This window comes from Telopea speciosissima, chromosome 5, assembly GCF_018873765.1.
Source record: "Telopea speciosissima isolate NSW1024214 ecotype Mountain lineage chromosome 5, Tspe_v1, whole genome shotgun sequence".
NCBI lineage: Eukaryota > Viridiplantae > Streptophyta > Magnoliopsida > Proteales > Proteaceae > Telopea > Telopea speciosissima.
In genome coordinates, this window is record NC_057920.1 from 1,244,019 (window position 1) to 1,265,940 (window position 21,922).

General features: G+C 39.4%; 1 protein-coding gene across 2 annotated transcripts in view; it reads right to left on the minus strand.

The window, feature by feature from the left end:
- Nucleotides 1-375: 375 nt before the first annotated feature.
- LOC122662477 (chaperone protein dnaJ 10-like) overlaps nucleotides 376-21,922 on the minus strand; it is a 38,635-nt gene continuing 17,088 nt past the window's right edge. For both annotated transcript variants that reach the window (XM_043858115.1, XM_043858114.1), the window contains 6 exons: nucleotides 20,166-20,331; nucleotides 19,954-20,083; nucleotides 5,968-6,126; nucleotides 5,682-5,854; nucleotides 3,990-4,070; nucleotides 376-817 (listed from right to left, as the gene is read on the minus strand). In XM_043858115.1, the coding sequence (XP_043714050.1) occupies nucleotides 719-817; nucleotides 3,990-4,070; nucleotides 5,682-5,854; nucleotides 5,968-6,126; nucleotides 19,954-20,083; nucleotides 20,166-20,331 (808 nt within the window). In that variant the 3' untranslated portion in view covers nucleotides 376-718. The remainder of the gene's footprint in view (nucleotides 818-3,989; nucleotides 4,071-5,681; nucleotides 5,855-5,967; nucleotides 6,127-19,953; nucleotides 20,084-20,165; nucleotides 20,332-21,922) is intronic.

Below are 21,922 nucleotides of genomic sequence, written 5' to 3' on the forward strand. Positions count from 1 at the left end.
TTTTCTTTATGGTGAAAACAGCTACATGTGGGCCACAACTAGAAGGGGGAGGACGGGGGAGAATCGATCCGGAAGGAAAAACAGCTACTTGTGACCATTGGTGTTGGCTCTGCTATAATTTTAAGTTATCCAATTCAAAATCTTTAAGCTATTAGGTGGAAAGCTACAACTGATATACAAAGTCATCCAAGACCCCAGATAGTCAATGTGCAATTATTCCCTAACACTGTCTACCTATCCCTTGTTTCTGACACCTAACTCCTAACAAGATGACTGAGTGTGTCGGTGTTGCACTCTCTGCTCGAGCTATCAACTTTCAAATTGGAATCCAAATGATATCACTAACCTGGTTTACTTGACTAGACCCAGATGCTGATCCAACTGTTCATTCTAAATCACTACTCTATTTGGTACTCTTCTTACAAGTTTCTTCCATTTCCCCCAACAGGAGAGAGAGAGAGAGAGCCAAGCAGTTTTAATCACAACTCAGAATAATAAACAAATCTGTTGAAAAGAAAGGAAAACACCACAACAATATTGCCAGCTGGAATGCTGAATGTAACATTTAAACCAACATAGACAATAACAAGAACATCAATAACAAAGTGACCACAGAAGGATTTTAGCATATGGATGACTAGAACATGGAAACATATAAACTGCACCCACTTTAAACAGCAAATTAACCGTTGGCACAGATTTCAATTACCTAATCATATCATGATTCCTTTGCTGCTGTTGCTGATGATGCACCATCGATCTTGGTATCACTCTCATAGCGCAAACTGTTTTCTCTTCTGTAGCTAGCCTTGGCACCCTGAAAGTCAAGAAGCTTTAGTGGTACGCACTACATTTAACAGTTCGGCCAAAAATAGGGATGTTTGAGCCAGACTTTGAATGACACCCTCCTTCATAACCCAAACTAAGTAGAGAAGTTCTCAAGACAATTTATATGTTTTTTGCAACAATATTCATTTTCCAAAACCATAAAAAAAAACAAGACATTTTTTACTAAGTATAAAATATTTATCAGAAGGAAAAGAGAGCAGGGTAATTCTTCCAAAAGCAGCAAGAAGGTATTGATGTTAATTTCACAAATAAAGCCTTTTAACCAAATCCCGTACGCACTACATTTAACAGTTCGGCCAAAAATAGGGATGTTTGAGCCAGACTTTGAATGACACCCTACTTCATAACCCAAACTAAGTAGAGAAGTTCTCAAGACAATTTATATGTTTTTTGCAACAATATTCATTTTCCAAAACCATAAAAAAAAAACAAGACATTTTTTACTAAGTATAAAATATTTATCAGAAGGAAAAGAGAGCAGGGTAATTCTTCCAAAAGCAGCAAGAAGGTATTGATGTTAATTTCACAAATAAAGCCTTTTAACCAAATCCCCCCCCCTTTTCTTCCCGTGTACGGTAAACATTGAGGTTTCCATGCAGTATTTCACTTAGCTACGCACTATAACTAGAAACTACTTTTAATGCAACCCCGTGTCACAAGACCTCACTTTCAGGTTGCTATGGGCCCACTAAAATGAACGAACTCCCCAATAGAAGATGAGTGACTATTTCGTATTTCCTGGAATAGTTCAGGTTTAAGAGTAGATAATCGGTGAAGAACCGAACTGTAAAAAGAATTTTACAAGACAGGCGTTTCTGCTTTGATGGAGAGAACTCTTTCATGTGAACACCAATCGGATTGAAACTTTAGGATTTGTTAGCTAACCCATAATCCTTTCAAATCCAACCAGTCCCTCAAACCAGTAGTTTGAGATTTAACCAATAATCTCTGAAACAGGACTTGGTGGTAAGCAAGGAACCAGGTCTGGTTGTGGGTTTGTATCTCACTACAGGAGACGATTTGGGAAGCGAGATTCTACAATTTAGATCACCTAAGGAAGGGTATCCTTTGCCCCAAATCTCAGACCCAATGGGTTAGGATCCTAGGAGACCTGGCAGTTTATGTTTAATCCAAAAAAACCTGCAGGTAACAGGAAGAAATAAAAAAATAAATAAACCAGAATACTAATAGGAAAGAGAAGAAGAATGAGAGATGAACTGGAATAGATCGTACCTTAGACTGAAGGAAGATGAATGAGAAAACATAAGAGAAATAAATAAGGAAGAGGGGCAGGATTGATGATGAAGAAAAGGAGGAGAAACGTACAGGCAATCCTTAGCTCCATAGTTGTCAGGGCACACCTATGCCGTACAACTATGCTTGGCTCTCAACGACTAAAATAAAAAATTCATTCCATTCAATCTCCGCATATTTGGATGGTTTACATGCATACTTAAAGACGTAAACAGAAACCAAACATATCCAGACTCTATGACTGAAGTAGAGTATGAATCAAACTCCCCTCCCCGACTGCTAACAGAAAATAATAATAAATAATAAACTACTAATGGGCATAAATAACACCAACAAACGAAAAAACCGTACCAACCCCCTATTGGACCAGAATTCCAGTTTGGGCCCGATTTGCCTTGGTTTGGGATTCCAGATCGGGTCATGATGGTCCAGCTGTGCACATGCAACTGCATCAATTTTATGGTTAAAAATATCCACAAAGCACCAACAAACATGTTGAATACCAGAGTGTTCAATTAAGTGAATGAATTTCCTTTTGTTATGACCTACCTACTATCCAGAAGAAAAACAAAACCCACCAATGCAGGTGGTCACATGGACACAAGAGGTCTTTTTGGCTAGACATGACACAAGTGGTATTTTAGTTGATGGTCTCACTGCAAGCCGGTTTTTTCTAGTCACTCCTGGTATGGGCCTCCTAACTGGTTCAGTCTTTTACCCTGAACATGCAAAATGTGTCCAATCCAGACAGATCCACCAATAACAGCTGCTTGCATGGACTCATCAGGTCCCTTTTATGGCAAATGACAAGAAATGGTCTTTTATTTGGGAGGAAAGTTGCAACTGATCAATGTCTTCTTCGTGGTCACAGTTGAAATTCTTTTGCCATTATTGCCCTATATCTTGCCCAGAAACGTCCTACATTCCAGTTGTTTGCACAGAACAACTGGGACTATACCATGACAAGAGATGACAAAAGGAATATCTAGTATTGCCAAGAGAAGTCCTACATTCCCTGTTCTTGTCTTAATATTTTGGAAAGTCCTTATCATGTATCCAATGGGATTGACCTCCATCGATTTCGATTCAATTCCAATTTGAACCAGTTGGAAACCTAGAAGCTAGAATCAGTAGGCCAATGCATAGATCTCCTTATATCTCTCATTTTTAAAGTGTTTGAACAAAAAATCTTGTAGAACTAGCTACAAGAGGTGAATTTCAACGCTTTTCTGCACTTATACTGAATTACAGGAAGGAGATAATGGCCATAAATTGAAATCTAAATGGTATCAAGACTGATCCCAATTTCGTTCTTCAGAATAGGGAAGAATTGAAATCAAGGTAAGTCGATCAAGATTCGAATCAGCTGATTCCATGGACTCTGATCTGATTTTTAAAAACATGTCCTCAAATGACCACAGTGACTAAACCTGGCCTGTCTATTTCTACTTTGTGTCCTGTTCATTAAACATCCCTCACCCCCAACCAATAGTCGAGTCAGCTCAAGTGATATTGACCCTTGACAAGGACACAATTGAATTCATGAACTTCAAGAACTCAGAATAGCAAGCGACTGTGTAAGATTGCAAGATTACTAGTTTGCGAGGACACTGTAGATAAAAGGGGAAACAATTAGTTTAATGCATATGATTTATAACATAAATAAGATGGATATTACAAGAAACACCTCAACATATGATTTATTACTCAAACGGCCCAGAAATAAAAGAAACATTACAAGAAACCCCAAAATACACAAGTATAACTTTAACAACAAGAATAATCATAGCTCAAAAGCATCTGGTGCTTACTATAAGATTGTATAGAATATCACTAAGAAATGACAGATTTGTATGGAAATCAAAGTAAATGAAACCAATACTTACTTGGAAGATCGTACCAAGCTTTTTTAATGCTTTGGCTCGTAGCTTAAGAACATCCTTTGAAACACTAGGGTCGTTGAGAACCTGAAGCAGAATTATGTGATTGACAAAGATTTCCAAGTAAAGCAAGCAGAATTCAAGAGTCCAGAAAGTTAAAAAAAATCAACTCATTGGAATGCTCTAAACAGGATTCAAAAACTGAACTTCAATTCCTTTTCTTCCCAACAGAATCGCTCTGGGTTTTTGTGTGTATCTGTCATTTGTAACACTGAAAAAAACCCAGGCCAGCTGAGGTGATGAACATGGCCAGTAGCCTAGGCAGCAGTGAATAGATTTTGGCAGCATCCTCTCACCCAGCCAAAGAATTAAAGCCTATCGTAGGCAAACCATATTATGATTTCAAGGAGGAGGTGATAACTGGTATTGGATGGGACTGGTTCAATATATTAGACACAGTGGATCAGCTGATCCAATGGCAGTACCAGGCTTCAGTCCTTTGGATTGATCCATACTGATTTGGATCAGTATTTACTGGGAATGATCTCGGTTCTGATACTGATCCTTGAATCCTTGAGCCATATCCAACTATGAGAGAAAATCATTTCTTTTCGCCACTGTCCAATTCATGAACCATGTTCTGTGCCAGGACAATAGTTTTGACTAGGATAGCTTGCAAATAAATTAAATTATGTACAGCTACTTGGATAGCTTGCAGATAAATTAAATTATGTACAGCTATATGAGGGTGAAGTGATTGAACAGCCAAGTTTCTGGCTAACTGAAATTAGGTCCCCTCACTGTGACATCAGGCATGCAAGGCATGGTGCAAATTGAGAACTTCTGTTATTGTTATTTAGATGTGTTCACCAAAATTAGTGTAACTTGGGTCTTTGACTAATTATTGATGATGATGCCTGAAGTTGCAAAGACCTGCATCTGAATTTTTTTTTTAACTTGTACTGAGTTAAAAGTATGGACTAGCCAAACCCAACCTCACCCAAAACAGGAAGATCGGAGTGTCAGTTTGATTACATTAAAAACACATGCTCTGCCTGTTAGCATCTGGTTCTGCTGTCTTGCTAACATGCATATCAAGTTAAGAATATTGTGAAACCACAAGGTAGAGTGTAAGGCAGCCTGCCAACCCTTTGTGGTTTCACATCTAAGATCCTCCGGTCAGAAACCAATCTGAAGTAATAATTCTGATCATCAGGATAGTTCTTCCTGACCATCCAAAATATATGATAGATCACATGTGACGGATCTTCTGATTGGAATGATTTCCAGCCAGGATACCAATCTGATGAATCGTAAAAATTCCAGGATAAGTACGTATTCTACATACAACATTATATAGTTATAATTCATCCAAAGGAATTACCCCAGCTTTCTTCATTTGAGGTTATACTATCGATAAGATCGTTTATTTACAACGGAATGGTATACAAAGTCAACAGACGTCAACCAATGCAATAGGACTTATGGCTACACAAAGCATTGAGGGTAGTTTTAGAGCTCATCCAAAGCAAACAGGTCTGGGGGACTTGCTGAAACCATTGACTTCAGAATACAGTAAAGTAGCTCCTGGGTGGGGAACTACCCCTTTGATGGGAGTCGCAGTGGCTCTATCATACCATTCAGCATAATTAACATTTCAAAACAAAGGAAGCCAGGGGTGGGATATCCAAGCCTTACCGCATAGCAAACATGTGAGAGAGTTGATTCAATGTCAACAACATTTAGCTTCCAAAGAGAATTAACCATGGCATCTTTCTTTTCTTCAATTAGCTTCACTAAGCTCTCTTCTTTGTTTTCACCCTGCTCCAATTTCTTCATCCCTTCTTGTATTTGAATTAAAGACACAGCACCTACATAAGGAAGAAATATAGAGACCCATTAGTTTGAAGTAGAAGCTTTGGAAAGAATGAAATCAACCAATTTCTCTTCCCAAAAGGTTTCCTAGTTGCAGAAGTAATCATACCTGAAGCAGCCGTAACTTGAGATTTTATAGTATGACCTTTGTCTCGTACCCACTCTGCTAAAAATGGAACTCCCATATATCTTTTGGTCCTCCCAAGCGCTCTTGCAGATTGCCTCGTGTAAATATAACCAATAGTGTGTAACATAGCCTCACCAAAGGCTGATTTTTGCAGCAAATATAAGTTCATAAGAATAAGAATAGATATAGACAGAGGAAAAACAACAGCATGAAAAGCACTAATAGAACTAAAAATAAAATAAAATAATAATGTGCAAGCATCATTGTTTCATAATCTATGTCAATAATGAGAGAAGAAGAGAGAAAACGAGAGAGAGAGAGAGAGAGAGGAGTCGCAACTTAATGTTGGATCTCCAACTCTATTGAAAATAAACAGTTAACCAAGGGCATAACAGGGAAAAAATAAGAAATAGAAAAATAAACACAATTACACACCTACCCTCACCATCTCGGTATTAGCGACAGGCACTAAAACCGAGATTTACATAATCTCGACTAACACTCCCCTTCAAGCTGGAGCATAGATGTTAATCATGCCCAACTTGTTACAAATATAATCCACTCTTACACTCCCCAAAGACTTCGTAAAAACATTTGCAAGTTGCTCTCTTGTACAAACATGACAAGGAGAAATCAGCCACTGTTGCAGCTTTTCCCGAACAAAATGACATTCTACTTCGATGTGTTTCCTTCTTTCATGAAACACAGGATTCAAAGCAATACGGATAGCATCTTGATTATCACACCATAATTGCATAAGAGAATCTTCTGACAATCCAAGCTCAGTCAATAATTGTTTCAACAACATTAACTCACAAGTAGCTTGTGCCATGGCCCTATATTCTGATTCTGCACTGGAACGAGCAACTACTGTCTGTTTCTTGCTCTTTCGGGACCCTAGGTTCCCTCCAACAAATGTACAATAACCTGTAGTTGACCTCCTGTCAACTGGAGATCCCGCCCAATCAGCATCCGAAAAACCCTCTATCCGCCCATAGCCACGATCACTATAGAGGAAACCACGTCCAAAAGCCTTTTTGAGGTAATGCAAGATACGCACAGCTGCACCAGTGAGAGTTCGAGGAGCAGACAAAAATTGACTCACCACACTAACAAGAAAGGCAATGTCAGGCAGAGTCACTGTTAGATAATTCAATTTCCCAACTAGCCTCCGATACTTCTCAAGAGTCAGGATCACCTACAACATCACCATCATCAGCTGTAAGCTTTAAATTGGGATCCATGGGAGTATCTAGAGATTTAGAGCCCAACATCCCTATCTCTGAAAGAAGATCAATAACATATTTTCGATGTGAAAGCGAAATCCCTTTCTTTGACTAAGCCACTCCCACACCTAAGAAAGCTTAAACTTTCCCACATCCTTGGTTTGAAACTTTTGCTGCAAATGCACCTTCAAGTTCTCAATAACAGAGGCATCATCTCCTGTAATGACAATATCATTCACATTAACGACAAGGAATATTTTCCCTCGATCAGAATGACGGAAAAACACTAAATGATCATTACCACACCGTGTTAGCCCAAATTCTAACACAACTTCAGTGAACCGGCCAAACCAAGCCAATTGTGACTGTTTCAGTCCATACAACAATTTCTTGAGTTTACACACTAGACCAAACTCCCCTTGAGCAATAAATCCAGGAGGTCGCTCCATATAAACTTCCACATGAAGATCCCCATGCAAAAAGGCATTCTTAACATCTAACTGATATAAAGGCCAATGATAAGTAGCAACAAGGGAAATCAAAATACGAACAGAAGTAAGTTTAGCCAAAGGAGAAAAAGTATCCAAGTAGTCTACACCATATACTTGGGCATAGCCCTTTGCCACAAGACAGGCCTTCAAACAGGCCAAGGATCCATCAGGGTTTACCTTCACCGCATACACCCAACAACAACCAATGGCAGATTTACCAGAGGGTAAGGGAACAAGATCCCAGGTCTGATTTTCCTCCAACGCCAACAGTTCCTCATTCATAGCAGCCCTCCAACTAGGAATAGATAATGCATCTGCAATAGACTTAGGAATAGGATGATTTTCAACAATATTCAAACACGAATGGAAGGTAGAAGACAAACCAGAATAGGACACAAAGTTAGAAATGGGGTGTTGGATACAACTCCAAACACCTTTATGATGAGCAATAGGAATATAAAGATCAGAAGAAGGTTCCAAGGAAGAAGAAGTACCCATTTCAAGATCAGCAGGTGAAGAAATAGATGGAGCAAAGGCAGCCGGAACGGGTAGGGCATATACTTTCAATTGGTGACGTTGGAACACAATAGGAGGTGTCGGTGATGAGGCAGCCTGTGGAACAGTGTTAACAAGAGACTGAACAACATAAACGGGAAGATCATCATTCAACTCAGAAACAGTAAAAGAAGATGCATCGTAAGGAGTGGATTCAAAGAAGGAAACATCAGCAGTAACCCAAGTATTTCTGCAAGTCAAAAGAGTAACAACGATAACCTTTATGGGTACGGAAATAACCAACAAAAAGAGACTTAAGAGCTTTAGTCACCAACTTCAAAACACCAGGACGATGATCACAAATGAAGCAAACACTACCAAATACATGGGGTGGTAAAACAAAGGCATAGAAGGAAATAACAAGAATAAGGAATACCACCACGTAAAACAGAGGAAGGTATGTGGTTAATAAGGTTACACGCAGTCAAAACATCATCTGCCCAAAAAGGTTTAGCCACTTTCATCTCAAACAAAAGAGATCAGGTGACTTCCATTAAATGTCTATTCTTCCTCTCGGCCACACCATTTTGTTGTGGAATGTCAGCACAAGAGGATTGATGAACAATACCACGTTGAACCATAAATTAAGAAAAGGGGGCAGAAAAATACTCCTTAGCATTATCACTACGAAGAACATGCAAAGGAGTCTGAAACTGAGTATTAATTTCATTCACAAATGCACAAAAGATGGAAAATCATTCTAAATGATTTTTCATTAAATAAAGCTAGGTAACTCTGGAATAGTCATCAACAAAAGTAACAAAATAACGAAAACCTAACTTGGAAATGACTGGAAAAGGACCCCATACATCAGAATTAACCAAAGAAAAAGGTTGGTCAAACCGTTTATTGGCTCTAGGAGGATAACTCACACGATGAAGTTTCCCAAACTGACAGGACTCACAATTTAAACTAGAAAGAGATCGAAAACGAGTATCTAACAGTTTCAAACTCTCCAACGAAGGACCCAAGCGACAATGAATCTGGTGAGGCAACACCACATTGGAACATGCCACAGATGAAATGTCCTCAAGTATATATAGCTCCCCGATTCACAACCTTTACCAATCAACTTCTTCGTCATAAGATCTTGAAATACATGAGTCAGAGAAAAAGGTTACAGAACAATTATAGGTTTTGGTAAACCTATTAACGAACAAGAGATTAAAAGAAAAGTCAGGTAAATAAAGAACTGAAGATAAGGACAAAGATGTAACATGAACAGTGCCAGTATTAGTCACTTTAGCTAAGGAACCATCAGCTAAAGTAACACTAGACGATGATTTATGGAAGGAGGAAAATATACTTGAAACACCGGTCATATAACCCAAAGCCCCTAAATCAATGATCCAGGGACGAGAAGTAGCAATCGAAAGACATACAGTGGCATTACCTATCTAAACAAAAGTGGCTGTTGGAGGCTGGGATGACTGAGAAATCTGAAACTGGGTAAACCGTGCATACTCCTCAGTAGACATCTTCACAGTCTTACCCTCAGACTATGGAGATGAAGAAATAACATACTCTGTAGTAGCAGCAGAATTAGCAAACTGTTGCTGAGGTGGTTTGCCATGAAGTTTCCAATGAAAAAGTTGGATATGTCCTGGGCAACCACAATGGTGACAAGTCTTCACCGAATTGGAATTATCAGAAGCAATCTGGGTACCCGAAGTAGGAGTTTTACCATGACCAGCCCCACGACCACGACCACCACCACTATTACCATTACCACAACAATAACCATAACAAAAAAAAACTCAGCCTTATCCCAACTTAATGGGGTCGGCTACATGGATCCCAATAAAAAAAAGAAAGATAAAAGATAGTAAGAGGAAAGAGGCACAGCCCAGCACATCAGAAGAATCTCAGCTAAATGTGGTCTGCGACATGGATCCTTGGCCTCCAATCGGCTCTGTTCAAGGTCATACTTGGAACAAGACCTAGACTATGCATGTCCTTCCTCATCACTTCTCCTATGGTCATTTTAGGCCTGCCCTAGCTCTTTTAGCTCCTTTAATCGGAATCATATCACTCCTTACAGGGGCGTCCGTAGGCCTCTGTAGAATATGACCATACCACCTTAAACGACTCTCACAGAACTTGTCATTGATCGGCGCAACTCCCAAGTCTGCCCTTACTTTATCCTTCCTTATTTTTCCACACATCCATCTTAACATCATCATCTCTACTACACAAAGCTTATCAATATAACACTACTTAATTGCCCAACATTCTGCCCCATACATCATGGTCGGTCGAACAACAGTCCTATAGAACTTTCCTTTAAGCTTTAAAGGAATACGTTGGTCACAAAACACTCCAGACGCACCTCTCCACTTCATCCATCCCACTTTAATTCTCTGTAAAACATCATCCTCTATGTCACCTTCTTTATTAATGATTGACCCCAGATATCTAAATAGTCACTTTACAATATCTCTCTTTCCTTAATTCGCACCATATCAGTATCCATCATAGTGTGACTAAAATTACACCTCATATATTCCGTCTTTGCTCTACTAATCTTAAAGGCTCTTGTTTCCAAGGTTGACCTCCAAAGCTTTAACTTACCATTACCAGCCCCACTACTGGGTCCACGGTTAGATGGAAAGAAGCCAAGGCTGATGTATCCACTGAAGTAGAACTCTCACGAGAGACACATAGAACTCGGGAAAATATTTCTGATAGTGTGGCTACCTTGTCACCGCTAAGGATTTGAGAACGGACTGAATCAAACTCTTTCCCAAGTCCTCCCAAAAATCCCATGACAACAAGCTGCTCTTGCTACTTTGCATTAATTCCACATTAAAAGTGATAGGAAGTAGAGAATTCAGCTCCTCATACATCCTCTTGAAGTCAACCAAATACTGGGTCAAAGGGTGACCCTTTCAATCAGACCGATAAAAAAACTCTTGAGACAGATCATAAATGCGAGAAAGATTGTTTTGTCCAGAATACAGCACATTAAGATACTCCCATAGCTCCTTGACAATGTCAATGTGAGTTACCCAATCAACAATTTTTATCCATAGAATTTAGCATCTGTCCCAAAATTCTTGCATTAATAGTATCCCACAAGGGATCATCATCTGGTTTAATGTTAAACAAATGATCCTGCTGATTACGTCCGGGTAGAACCAACTTAACAATTTTTTCAATTGTTGAAAGTTGGTAATCCCCTCTAGCTTCTTTTCAGTGATACGATTTCATGATGAAAACAATACCTCAGTCACCACATTCTTCGAGTGCTCAGACATTATTCACAGCCAAAGGATGGAGTGAAATTGCAAGAAGTAGTAAAAAATTCTGGAAAATTTTTTATTCCCAAAAACACTGACCAATATCGATTTTGTCAGAAAACCCTGACAAAAATCGATCTCAAAAAGCTGAACCAAATAGGGAATTAGCCTTTGCTGTAGCTCCCGAAAAATCCAGCAAACTCAAAAATTGCTTCCAAAAAATCAATTAATCACCCTGGGAAAAATCGATCTCAAAACCCTGACAGGGTGCTGCCAACATGTGTTCTTCAAGTTCCGGTGCACTCTTCACTTCATAAATCACCCAATAACATAAAGAGAGACCTAGTTCTTAATTTAGAACATGAACTAGTCTCTAAACGATCCCAAAACACAGCATAGGGTGTTGCAGCCCTTCAAACGAAAGACAAGAGAAGGCTCAAAACTTCAATCTGAAACGAACACTTCAATACCGATAGATGTCTTGAGAAAAGAGAAGAAAATAATCAAAGAGAGCTGCAACAGTGCCTATAGCTCTGATACCATGTCAATAATGAGAGAAAAAGAAAGAGAAGAAGAAGAGAGAGAGAGAGAACAGCTTGTGCAACTTGGGAGTTGCAACTTAATGTTGGATGTCCCACTCTATTGAATACAAACAGTTAACCAAGGGCATACATAAGATAAAGAAAAATAAACACAATTACACACCTACCCTCACCATTTCGATATTAGCACCAGGCATTCACACCGAGATTTACATAATCTCGACTAACAATCTATAACCCTCTCATTACTGAATTCACCAGTTTCCTCATTTCACATATTTTGTGATAAGACGAAGGAGAAAGTCTGCACATGCCAACACAAACTAAATTATTCATCATCATGCTGAAAAGATCTATTCCTTCCAACATCGGGTATCCCCAATTACAACAACTCAACCTTATCCCAACTAAATGGGGTCAGCTACATGGATCCTTGCCCTCCAATCAGCTCTATTCGAGTTCATACTTGATACAAGGCCTAAGCTATGCATGTCTTTCCTTATCACTTCTCCTAAGGTCCTTTTAGATCTGCCCCTGGCTCTTTTAGCTCCTTCAATCTAAATCAAATCACTCCTCCATACTGGAGCATCCAAAGGCCTCCGTCGAACACGGCCATGCCACCTCAAACGACTTTCATGTAGCTTATCATGTATTGGAGCTACTACTCCCAAATCGTCTCTAATATGATCAATCCTTATTTTTCCTTCCTAGTTTGGCCACTCATCCATCTCAACATTCCCCTCTCTGCTACACTAAGTTTATCTTTAGGATGCTTCTTAACTGCCCAACATTTTGCACTATACATCATAGCCAGTCATATGACTGTCATATAAAATTTTGCTTTTAAGTTTTAAAGGAATAAGTTGATCATACAACCCTTCGGACATACCTCTCCACTTCATTCATCATATATTAATTCTCTGTGAAACATCATCCTCTATATGCAGCCTACTAAATGAAGACACTTCGAATAGTGGCGTCCCAGAAGACTGCATTACCCATCAAAACACCACATATCGTAGATATATACAAACAATTAGGGCGTCTGAAGTAAAAGAAGCTTTAAGGATAATGAAAGTAGGCAGGGCACAAGGCCCAGATGAGGTCCCAATCAAGGTTCGAAAACTCGGGTCTCGGTGGCATCTCGGCCAGGCCAGAAACCGAGTCGAGCCGAGATCTCGGCGAGTTGTTGCATTTTTTTTTTTTGGACTCGGACCCCAACTCGGTGGGTTGTACACATATTTTGGGTCTGAAACTTGGTATCCAGCCTATTTCAGGCCATTTAAACACAATGGCACGCCCAGATTTGCCAAAAAATAAGTTCAAATATGAGTTTCACTTTGGACCATAGGTTGGTAGGCGACGAGTCGTACTAAAACAACCTAATCTACATATCATTTAGTAAAACATAGCAAATTAACAATCAAAACATTCTAATTAGTACACATTAATCAAAACATTCAAATAAAATGTACATTACATCAATGTTCACTTAATTTGTTACATAAAATGAGATTGAACAAGAAATTCATCCCTATATCGATCCACATAGAATTCCCATGTCATGGAATTGCTATAGTGTTGCAAATAGTGTGACACAGCTTCCATATAAGTCTTCTGATCAACATATACCAATCTCCCTATCTTAGGGTACATGGGAGGCTGTTGGTATGAGGTGTAAGATCCACTGCTACTGTCATATTGAGTTTGAGGCATGTATGGCTGGTTTGGGACTAGGAATGTGTACCCAACACCTGACCCAGAGCTTTGACTGTCATACTCAGCTGCTGACTGCCCATACTGACCATAGGCACTATAATCAGAACCCGTGCTCTACTGGCCATAGTCATAGCCATGATGATGCTGAGATGATTGCCATGACTGATGCTCACTAGTAGTATCTATACTCATGCTTCCGAAACTTGTAAGCATGGTGTTCATACTGCTGTTGTCCTCCTCCTGAGCATATGACTGATGTGAGTGTTTGCGACCCTTCTTTCTGTTGTATGTTTTAGGGTGGCCACCATGGTCTTGATCTTGAGTGGCATGCGTAAACTGAGACTCACCGGTGAAACGCACAGGGTCCCCCTGCATTCCAACTTCTTGCTCGTACTGCTCGCACATCCCCTCATGACGATCATCATAATAACCACCACTCTGCATGCCACTAGCAGCAGCAGCCTCACCACCACCACCACCACCACCAGCATCACCATCACCATCACCATCACTAGCATCACCAATGTCATCACCACCACCATCATCATCATTAGCAGGACTTCCTACAGCAGGCTCAAAAGGTTTCGGTAACTCTGCATGTGCACGACCCTCTTGCGTCGACATACATTCATCAACATCAGTGCCGGTTACAGACGCAATGGTGGGGTCGGGCCTCCCCAGGCTGATCCATATCAGGTGTACCACAATCCCTCACCCACTGGAATAGGGGATCCTCATCGTCATCAGAGTCCTCTTGAAAAATGTTGGACAGTTCAATAGGTTCTTTATCATTGGCCTCAATTCCTTCACGTATGTGCCTCATCCTTAATCTCATATTGTAGTGCACATACACAAGCCGCTCCATCTGCTCGCTACCCAACCTGTTCGCCTCTTTGAATGTATCAATGAGAATGTACTCCAATTGTGCTCACATCCGGAGGATGAACAAGTTTGTGAGAGCACTCTCACTGCTACCTTCCTCAGGTTGGGTGAACTTGTACCATAAAGCACCCACCAGTCGGCTGCATTACAAATATAGAATAGTAAGAATATGTACATTCTAAAGAGATAAAATTATAATTCATAAATGTAATATCATGCCACCTACCAGGGTCTGACTTTTGTCTACCCTCCACTGCAGCTAGTCGACCGAAACTTGCTGAGGCCTCTCTGAAGTATTTGATCTATTTTCAATTTGAGGCATTAGTATTTCCTATTTAGTAATTACATTCATAAACTAACTACCAAAGTCCCATACTCTCACCTCATCATTCTGGCTTGTGTCTTTGGATGGGGCTCCAACTTCGAGTAATGACTTGAGCGCCTCGACAATTCTATGTCTAGCCCAAGATCATGGGAGTAGTGATACTTTGGATTCAAATAGTATGCTGGTAAAGTAAACACCACAAATATGATTTGTTAGTGACTTAATGGCTTTAATGCCTTTAGGATTTTGAATATGTAAATGTAAAAAAGTTATAACATTTAAAGTATAAAGTATGTTGAACTCACCAGCTTTATGCAATGGATGACTCAAGTGCTTCTCCCACCGCTCATCAATGATGTTAGTGTAGGACTTTGTACTTCGAGGTATAGCAGCTCTAACCATTTCCTTCATTTTTTGGATGGCAGCATAAATGTGGCCCAAAGTAGGCTTCTTCTTTGTATCAACCATCCTCAGTACTGCCACCACTGGCTCTAATATGCCAACCGCTTTCCCCAAGTCCTTCCAAAATCCATCATTTGCAATGGTCTGTTGTGCTGCCTTTGCTTCTTCTGACTTAGAACCTTGCCAACCAACCCATTCATGACTTGCAAACATACACCTTAGACCTATCGCCTTACTCTGAAAGCTCTTCAATGCAATGTAATTGGTGGCAGATCGAGTGATACCAGGCCTCACTAAATCTCCATTGCATTTCTCCCTCATCAAGGCTAAAGCATAAGAATGGTTGCACACAAAAGTTGTCACTTGTCTTGCCCTATTTACCATACCCGCCAACAAAGTCTTTTTCCCCATGTCCTTCAGCATTAAATCAATAGAATGGACTGCACATGGGATCCAAAAGAGCCGGATCCTCTTACTCTTCTTATTCATCAACTTCTCTCCAGCCTTTTTATAATTGGAACCGTTATCCGTCACAATTTGGATAACGTTCCTTGTTCCTACCTCCTCCACCACTTGCTTCAACTCCTTATACAAGTATGATGCATCCTTTATATGCTTTGATGCATCGCTAGACTTCAAGAATATAGTCTTTTTATTGCAACTCACCATGAAATTTATGATGGACAGCCTAGTAGGTCCAATCCAACCATCAGCCATAAGAGTAACCCCATATGTCTCCCACATTGGCTTCAAACCATCAATGTATTCTTTTAGCTCCTCTACCTCTTAAGGCAAATATACATTGTATAATTCAAATGGTGACGGTCCCTTCCATCCTGCACCAGCCCTCCCTGCAGCATCAAGGAATGCATTATAGTATGTTCCTTGTGCTACATTGGCTGGAATGCCATGGTAAAGCATGAACTTGCTCTCTTTTACCACCAAATACTTGTGGGATGGTTGGCTGGTAGGCATCTTGTTGCCTAAAAGTTATGGGATCCTGCTAAAAAATGGGATCTGGACCTTGTACTCGCGGTCGGGTTTGGGGTCGTGGTATATTTCTTGTCCCAGTGTTTTTCCTCCTCTCATCTTCTTGCACTGGTGCAACTAAGCCAGATCCACTAGCTCCTCTTGCTTGCTCATATGCTCTTATATTATCAAAATGAAAACTTTGTCTACTCTCAGCCAAAGTCTACTGGTAAATTCTCCATTCAGCCTCTGATTGAAACTCACTAGGTGGAGGCCCAATGTCAGTATCATCTCCGCCACGAACCTCTACACCAGCCCTCTCTAGTATTGCCTCATTAAGCTGTTGTTGCATTCTTTCCCTCTCAGATTTTTTTAATCTTCCTCCTTTCAAATGTTGTGCCATTGCCACTTTCACTTGGATAGGAACATTTGGGCATGAAGAAACATCCTTGCCTGTACCAGACAAGTGTTGCTTTAACCTGGTGGCTCCTCCAGATAGCAACTTCCCACAATAATTGCATTTGGACTACTTTTTGTCAGCGGACATGGGGATTCCGTGTTGCCATGCTATATCAAACATTGTATACAAAATGTCCTATGTATTACACTGTTACATAAAAACGCATGTATTAATAACCATGGATCACTTAAAGTAAGGTATTCAAGACTTAAAGTATGCTATTCATAACTCTTAAAAGTAATGTCAAGCTACTAGAACTATGAAATAACTATCTCTTATTTATCCCCTAACCCTAGTATTTATTTGTTAAGTAAAAATATTATTTTGAATTTTTTATAAAACTATTTATACCTTAAAGTATAAGAAAAATATAATGTAATAATGAATTTGACACCATTTGAAGTTGAATATTATGTACATATGTTGTACATAATTTTCCATAAGCAATAAGTATTTTTCCTTAATATTATATATATATTTTTAATTTTTATAATATATTTATTAAATCTGAAAAATAAAATAATTTTTTTAATGGGCAAAAATAAAAAATTAATCCATGGGGCTGTAGAGCATCCCAAGTAGTTTAACATATATCAAAATCATTTTCAAACAATCACTATTCATCTTATTTTTTTCATTTTCTTTTTACAAATAAATCATTTATTTTTCCAGAAATTATAATAAATAATTTATTAACTGAAAAAAAAATCCGACTCCATCAAGTGATAGATCGGGCAAAGATGTTCAACATATATTAAAACAACATGAATCTAACAAGGATTACAAAAAAAAATTTTGAAAAAAATAGATTTGGGGAAGAAATAAAAAATACCTTTGAAATCTTACAAATAGGTGATGATGCTCCAAATTGGCACTTGAATCTTCACTTTGGCACTTCAATCTAACTCCAAACAGTGCATTCCAGCCAAGAATCGAAAGAAAGAAGAAGAAATTTGAAGGAGAGGTGTTTTTCCCCTTGGTTTAGAGCCTCTCGAGTTCTGTCCCTGCTCTCTCTTACTTTGGAAATGGGTTTTTGGGTGAAAAATGGGTTGAATATAAGTAAATAGCACTTTTGGGCCCAACCGAGATCTCGATATCTCTCCGAGATCTTTTTTTGCATTGAAAATAATGAGTTTTTGAGCCTCAAGATATCACCGAGATCTCGGCAAGGTCGAGAAATTGCACTTCTAGGAACCGACTGCTAACTCAACTCGGTATGGCCCAAAACCGAGAAACTCGCCGAGATCTCGCGAGTTCTCGAACCTTGGTCCCAATATATGTGTGGAAGAGCTTAGGAGTTGTGGTTTATCTTATCTAACCAAGCTGCTTAATAAGATTAAGAGCACGAGGAAAATGTCAGATGAATGGAGGAGAAGCATTGTGGTTCCGATTCACAAAAACAAAAGTGATATTCAAAATTGCAATAACTATAGAGGCATAAACTAATGAGTCATACTATGAAATTATAGGAGATAGTTATTGGAACCCACCTGAGACAAGAATCTACTCTTACGGAGAACCAATTTGGTTTTATGCTAGGAAGATCCACGACAGAAGCTATTTACTTACTTAGGAGACTCATGGAAAGACGTAGAGATTGCAAGAAGGATCTTCATATGGTATTTGTTGACCTAGAAAAAACTTATGCCAAGTACTAGAGAAGAGAAGTGTTTCAAGTAAATATGTGGACATAATTAAAGATAAGTATGATGGTTTGGTGACAAGTGCAAGAACTGTGAGGGGTCAAGGTAGAAAATTCTCAATTAGAATTGGGTTACATCAAGGATCAACTTTAAGCCCTTATTTGTTTACGCTTATCATAGATGATTTAACCAGAGACATTCAAGATGAGGTTCCTTGGAGTATATTTTTTGCTGATGATATTGTTTAGTGGATGAGACAAAAGCAGGAATTAACAATAAGTTGGAATTTTGGAGATCAACCTTAGAATCAAAAGGTTTTAAGAGAAGCAGAACGAAGACGGAGTATATGGCGTGTAACTTTAGTTACACTAGCACTGATAATGAGGTGGTGAAAATTAATGAGAGAGAGATTCTGTAAAGTGATTAATTTAGATATCTTGACTCAATCATAAATAAGAAGGAGAAATAAACTTTCCATCTCTCCTTAATGTCCTGATGGGTATCCCCAATTAATTAAAATAATTCATGCTTTCCAAGCAATTCAAGGATGCCCTAAAACTCCCTTTGAGATAGTTCAAGTGCAAATTGAAAACCCTAGATGCTCTTCGGCATTGAGGAATGATATATATATATATAGGTCAGTTGCTAAGCCATTCTTATGATGTCGTCATGGCTGACGATTCTCCAATCATCGGGGTTTGGAGACTAACCCATGGGCTTATCGGCCCACTTTTCGAAGTTTGGCTCATGGACCTTGGTGGACCTTGTTGAAGAGAATTGTTGACTAGTAAGGTCCAGCCCATCATCCGGGTCTTGAGCATATTGGCCTTCATGCGGTGGGGGTCAATGGACCCAACACTTGAGCTGGTTTCTTCTTTTTCTTCTTGATGATCGAGGCAGCCAGGGGCCTCGATTTCGCTTGTTTGGCCTTAAGTTTAAGGCGTCTCACACCTTGGACTTGTCGACTTTTGAGAGGGCCACTTGAGTCCACTTGGTGGCGAGACCCGAAGTTCTTCGAGTCTTGACACATAACAGGGGAGGTTAAGAGAATGTTCAAGCAACCTCTAGGGCTATTCAACATACGAGAGATAGTATAGAAAAAGATAAGATTAAATTTGAATAGTCTAACTAAGCAAAGGGAAGAATGCATTTATGTGTAATATGAATATCCGAATCATAGTTATTAAGGCAGGAAGGCGACCATGGCGTTTTAGAGGGTCAAAAAATCCAGGCGACACTGCCGTGGCGGCAAGGCGCCCAAGGCATCAAAGGTGACCAAGGAGACTGGACGCCATGGCGTCGCCTTGATAACTATGATCCAAATATTCTCTTGATAATTCACTTAGTTATGGGAGGAGACATGGTTTACTTGATTAAATGGGGACTTCAGAAAAGGTCAAAGAAGCTTGTGACAGGCTTCAGCAAGGGAGGATACTGCAAATTCCTTCACGCTTGTAACCACTATGTTTCTTCACAATGGAAACAGTGAAAAGTATAGGAAATACAAAGCACTACCAGCTTGTGAAAGACGACGAGCTTCTGAGTTTGCCCGTTTTATAAATTCATCAGTTTGGCCTTCAACAAAAGGTTGCAAGCGATCTTTCAGGCTTTTTATCAGCACTTCCTCCCTTTTCTTCTGCAACTCCTGCACTTTGACAAAGACATGAAACATTAATGAAGTGAAAAAACAGTCAATGCATTTACAAACACTAGCATAAGACAAATACCTTCAACTTCTCCTGAATATTTTGCCTCCTCACTTCTGGGACCTGTGAGTCTTCTCCCGTCTCAACGGATGCCACTGAACCCAAAGCAAGTTGCCCCACATAGTCTTCAAAGAACTCACTACCAAAAATCATCCCAAATACTGCAGCAGGATCCACCATAAAATCCCTGCAATTGGCGAATCTATTAGTAAACACTGATATTGATGCATGATAAATATGAAGGTATTTAGTCGGTTAATATGGGTTCTCTAGAGTAGGATCTAGAGAACATTTAATAAAAGAACAAGAAAATTTTTCAGGGGGAACTTAAACTGTGCGAAAGTCCATTGTTAAAACTAACAGCATCCCAAAGTTCAAGTTACCTTGGTAGGTGCTAATGGCTAAAGTCGGAAAGTTTAGGTTCTCCTCACAAACGTTTAGAGCTGATGTTTCAGGTACAAAATGCTGTCTATAGGAAAAGGTTTTTGTTTGACATTTTTGGGTTAATGATGCAGTGCCAAAGCCAGTCCAAACAGGCCCCTAGATAGTTCGGATGGATTAAGATATATCCAGCCCCAAACCAAGGCCTTTTCTGGCCGTCGGTTTTAGTGATGTTCAGGCCCATATTTGGCCCATGTGTTGGTCTTACTTAAGCCCAAGTTTCTGCCGCCAAAGTAGCCATTGACCAGCAGTACTTGAAGATATTTTGACATTTATAGTGGGCCCATAGACAGCTTGCTCGGAGAAGAGCTTGAGGAATATTTAATAGATTGTGTGGGGTCCATTCTGGCCATTGCGTGGAGGTATTTCAGGAGCTGGTTGCTGCCTTGCATGGGGATAATGTTTAAAAGATATTTGTGGGCCCCATTGGAGATATCACGTGGAGGAAGATCAGATTTTATTGCTGTCATTATTTAGTTTCTATTTTCAGTTCTCTTTTAGAAAGTAGATTTTTTTTTCATTGTAATTGTATCTTAGGAGTTTCTAATGCTGACTAGCTCTCTCCCACGCATTGAGAGTTCTATTTTTGTAATTGGTTTACTTTATTTTATAAATACAAGAAAGGGAGAACATCCCCATCGGTTTTTGGCTATTGAGAAAAGTATGCTCATGTGACTTGTGAGTGTGTGCTCCGATGGTGAAGTAGCAGCAACCCTATCGTGGTAAAGTCTTACCACCAGCCTTTGAAAAGGTGAAACCAAGGTCATATCCCTTTATCTTTCTATCTTCTTCTCTATCTTATTCTTCTCAGTGATGCAGCTCCAAGAAGGAAGAAGAAGAAGAAGAGGCCCTGAACTTAGGGTTTGAATAGGGAGCCATAGATTAGGATTTATTATTTTCCATACTTAGTTTATTTTCTTGTTTTTAGATTGAACCGGCTTAGAATTGGTTGCATCCAATTGGTTCAATGGGTCTAATTTAAGTGAAGTGTTTCTATTGGCTAATATGGAATCTACTTTAAATTAGTTGTTTTTAAGTTAGATTCTTTTATTTTAAGTTAGTAGGAGTAGTTAGGACATTTACTGTTTTAATTTAATTAAATTAGATTAGAACTCTCCCTTCCACGATTTTAGAAGGAAGAGACATTAAGTTGTACTAGGATTTGGCTTAGGCCTATATTATAAATAAAGTAGATCGTGGAGGGCTCCCCCACAGATTATTTTGAAGTTAAAAAACAGATTTCGTGGCTGCCATTGCTGCTGTTCCTTGCTCCCCTGTGTGAGTGTGCATCCTTGTGGACTTCAAGGTGGAAGGGTGGGTGGATTCCTGTGACTCTT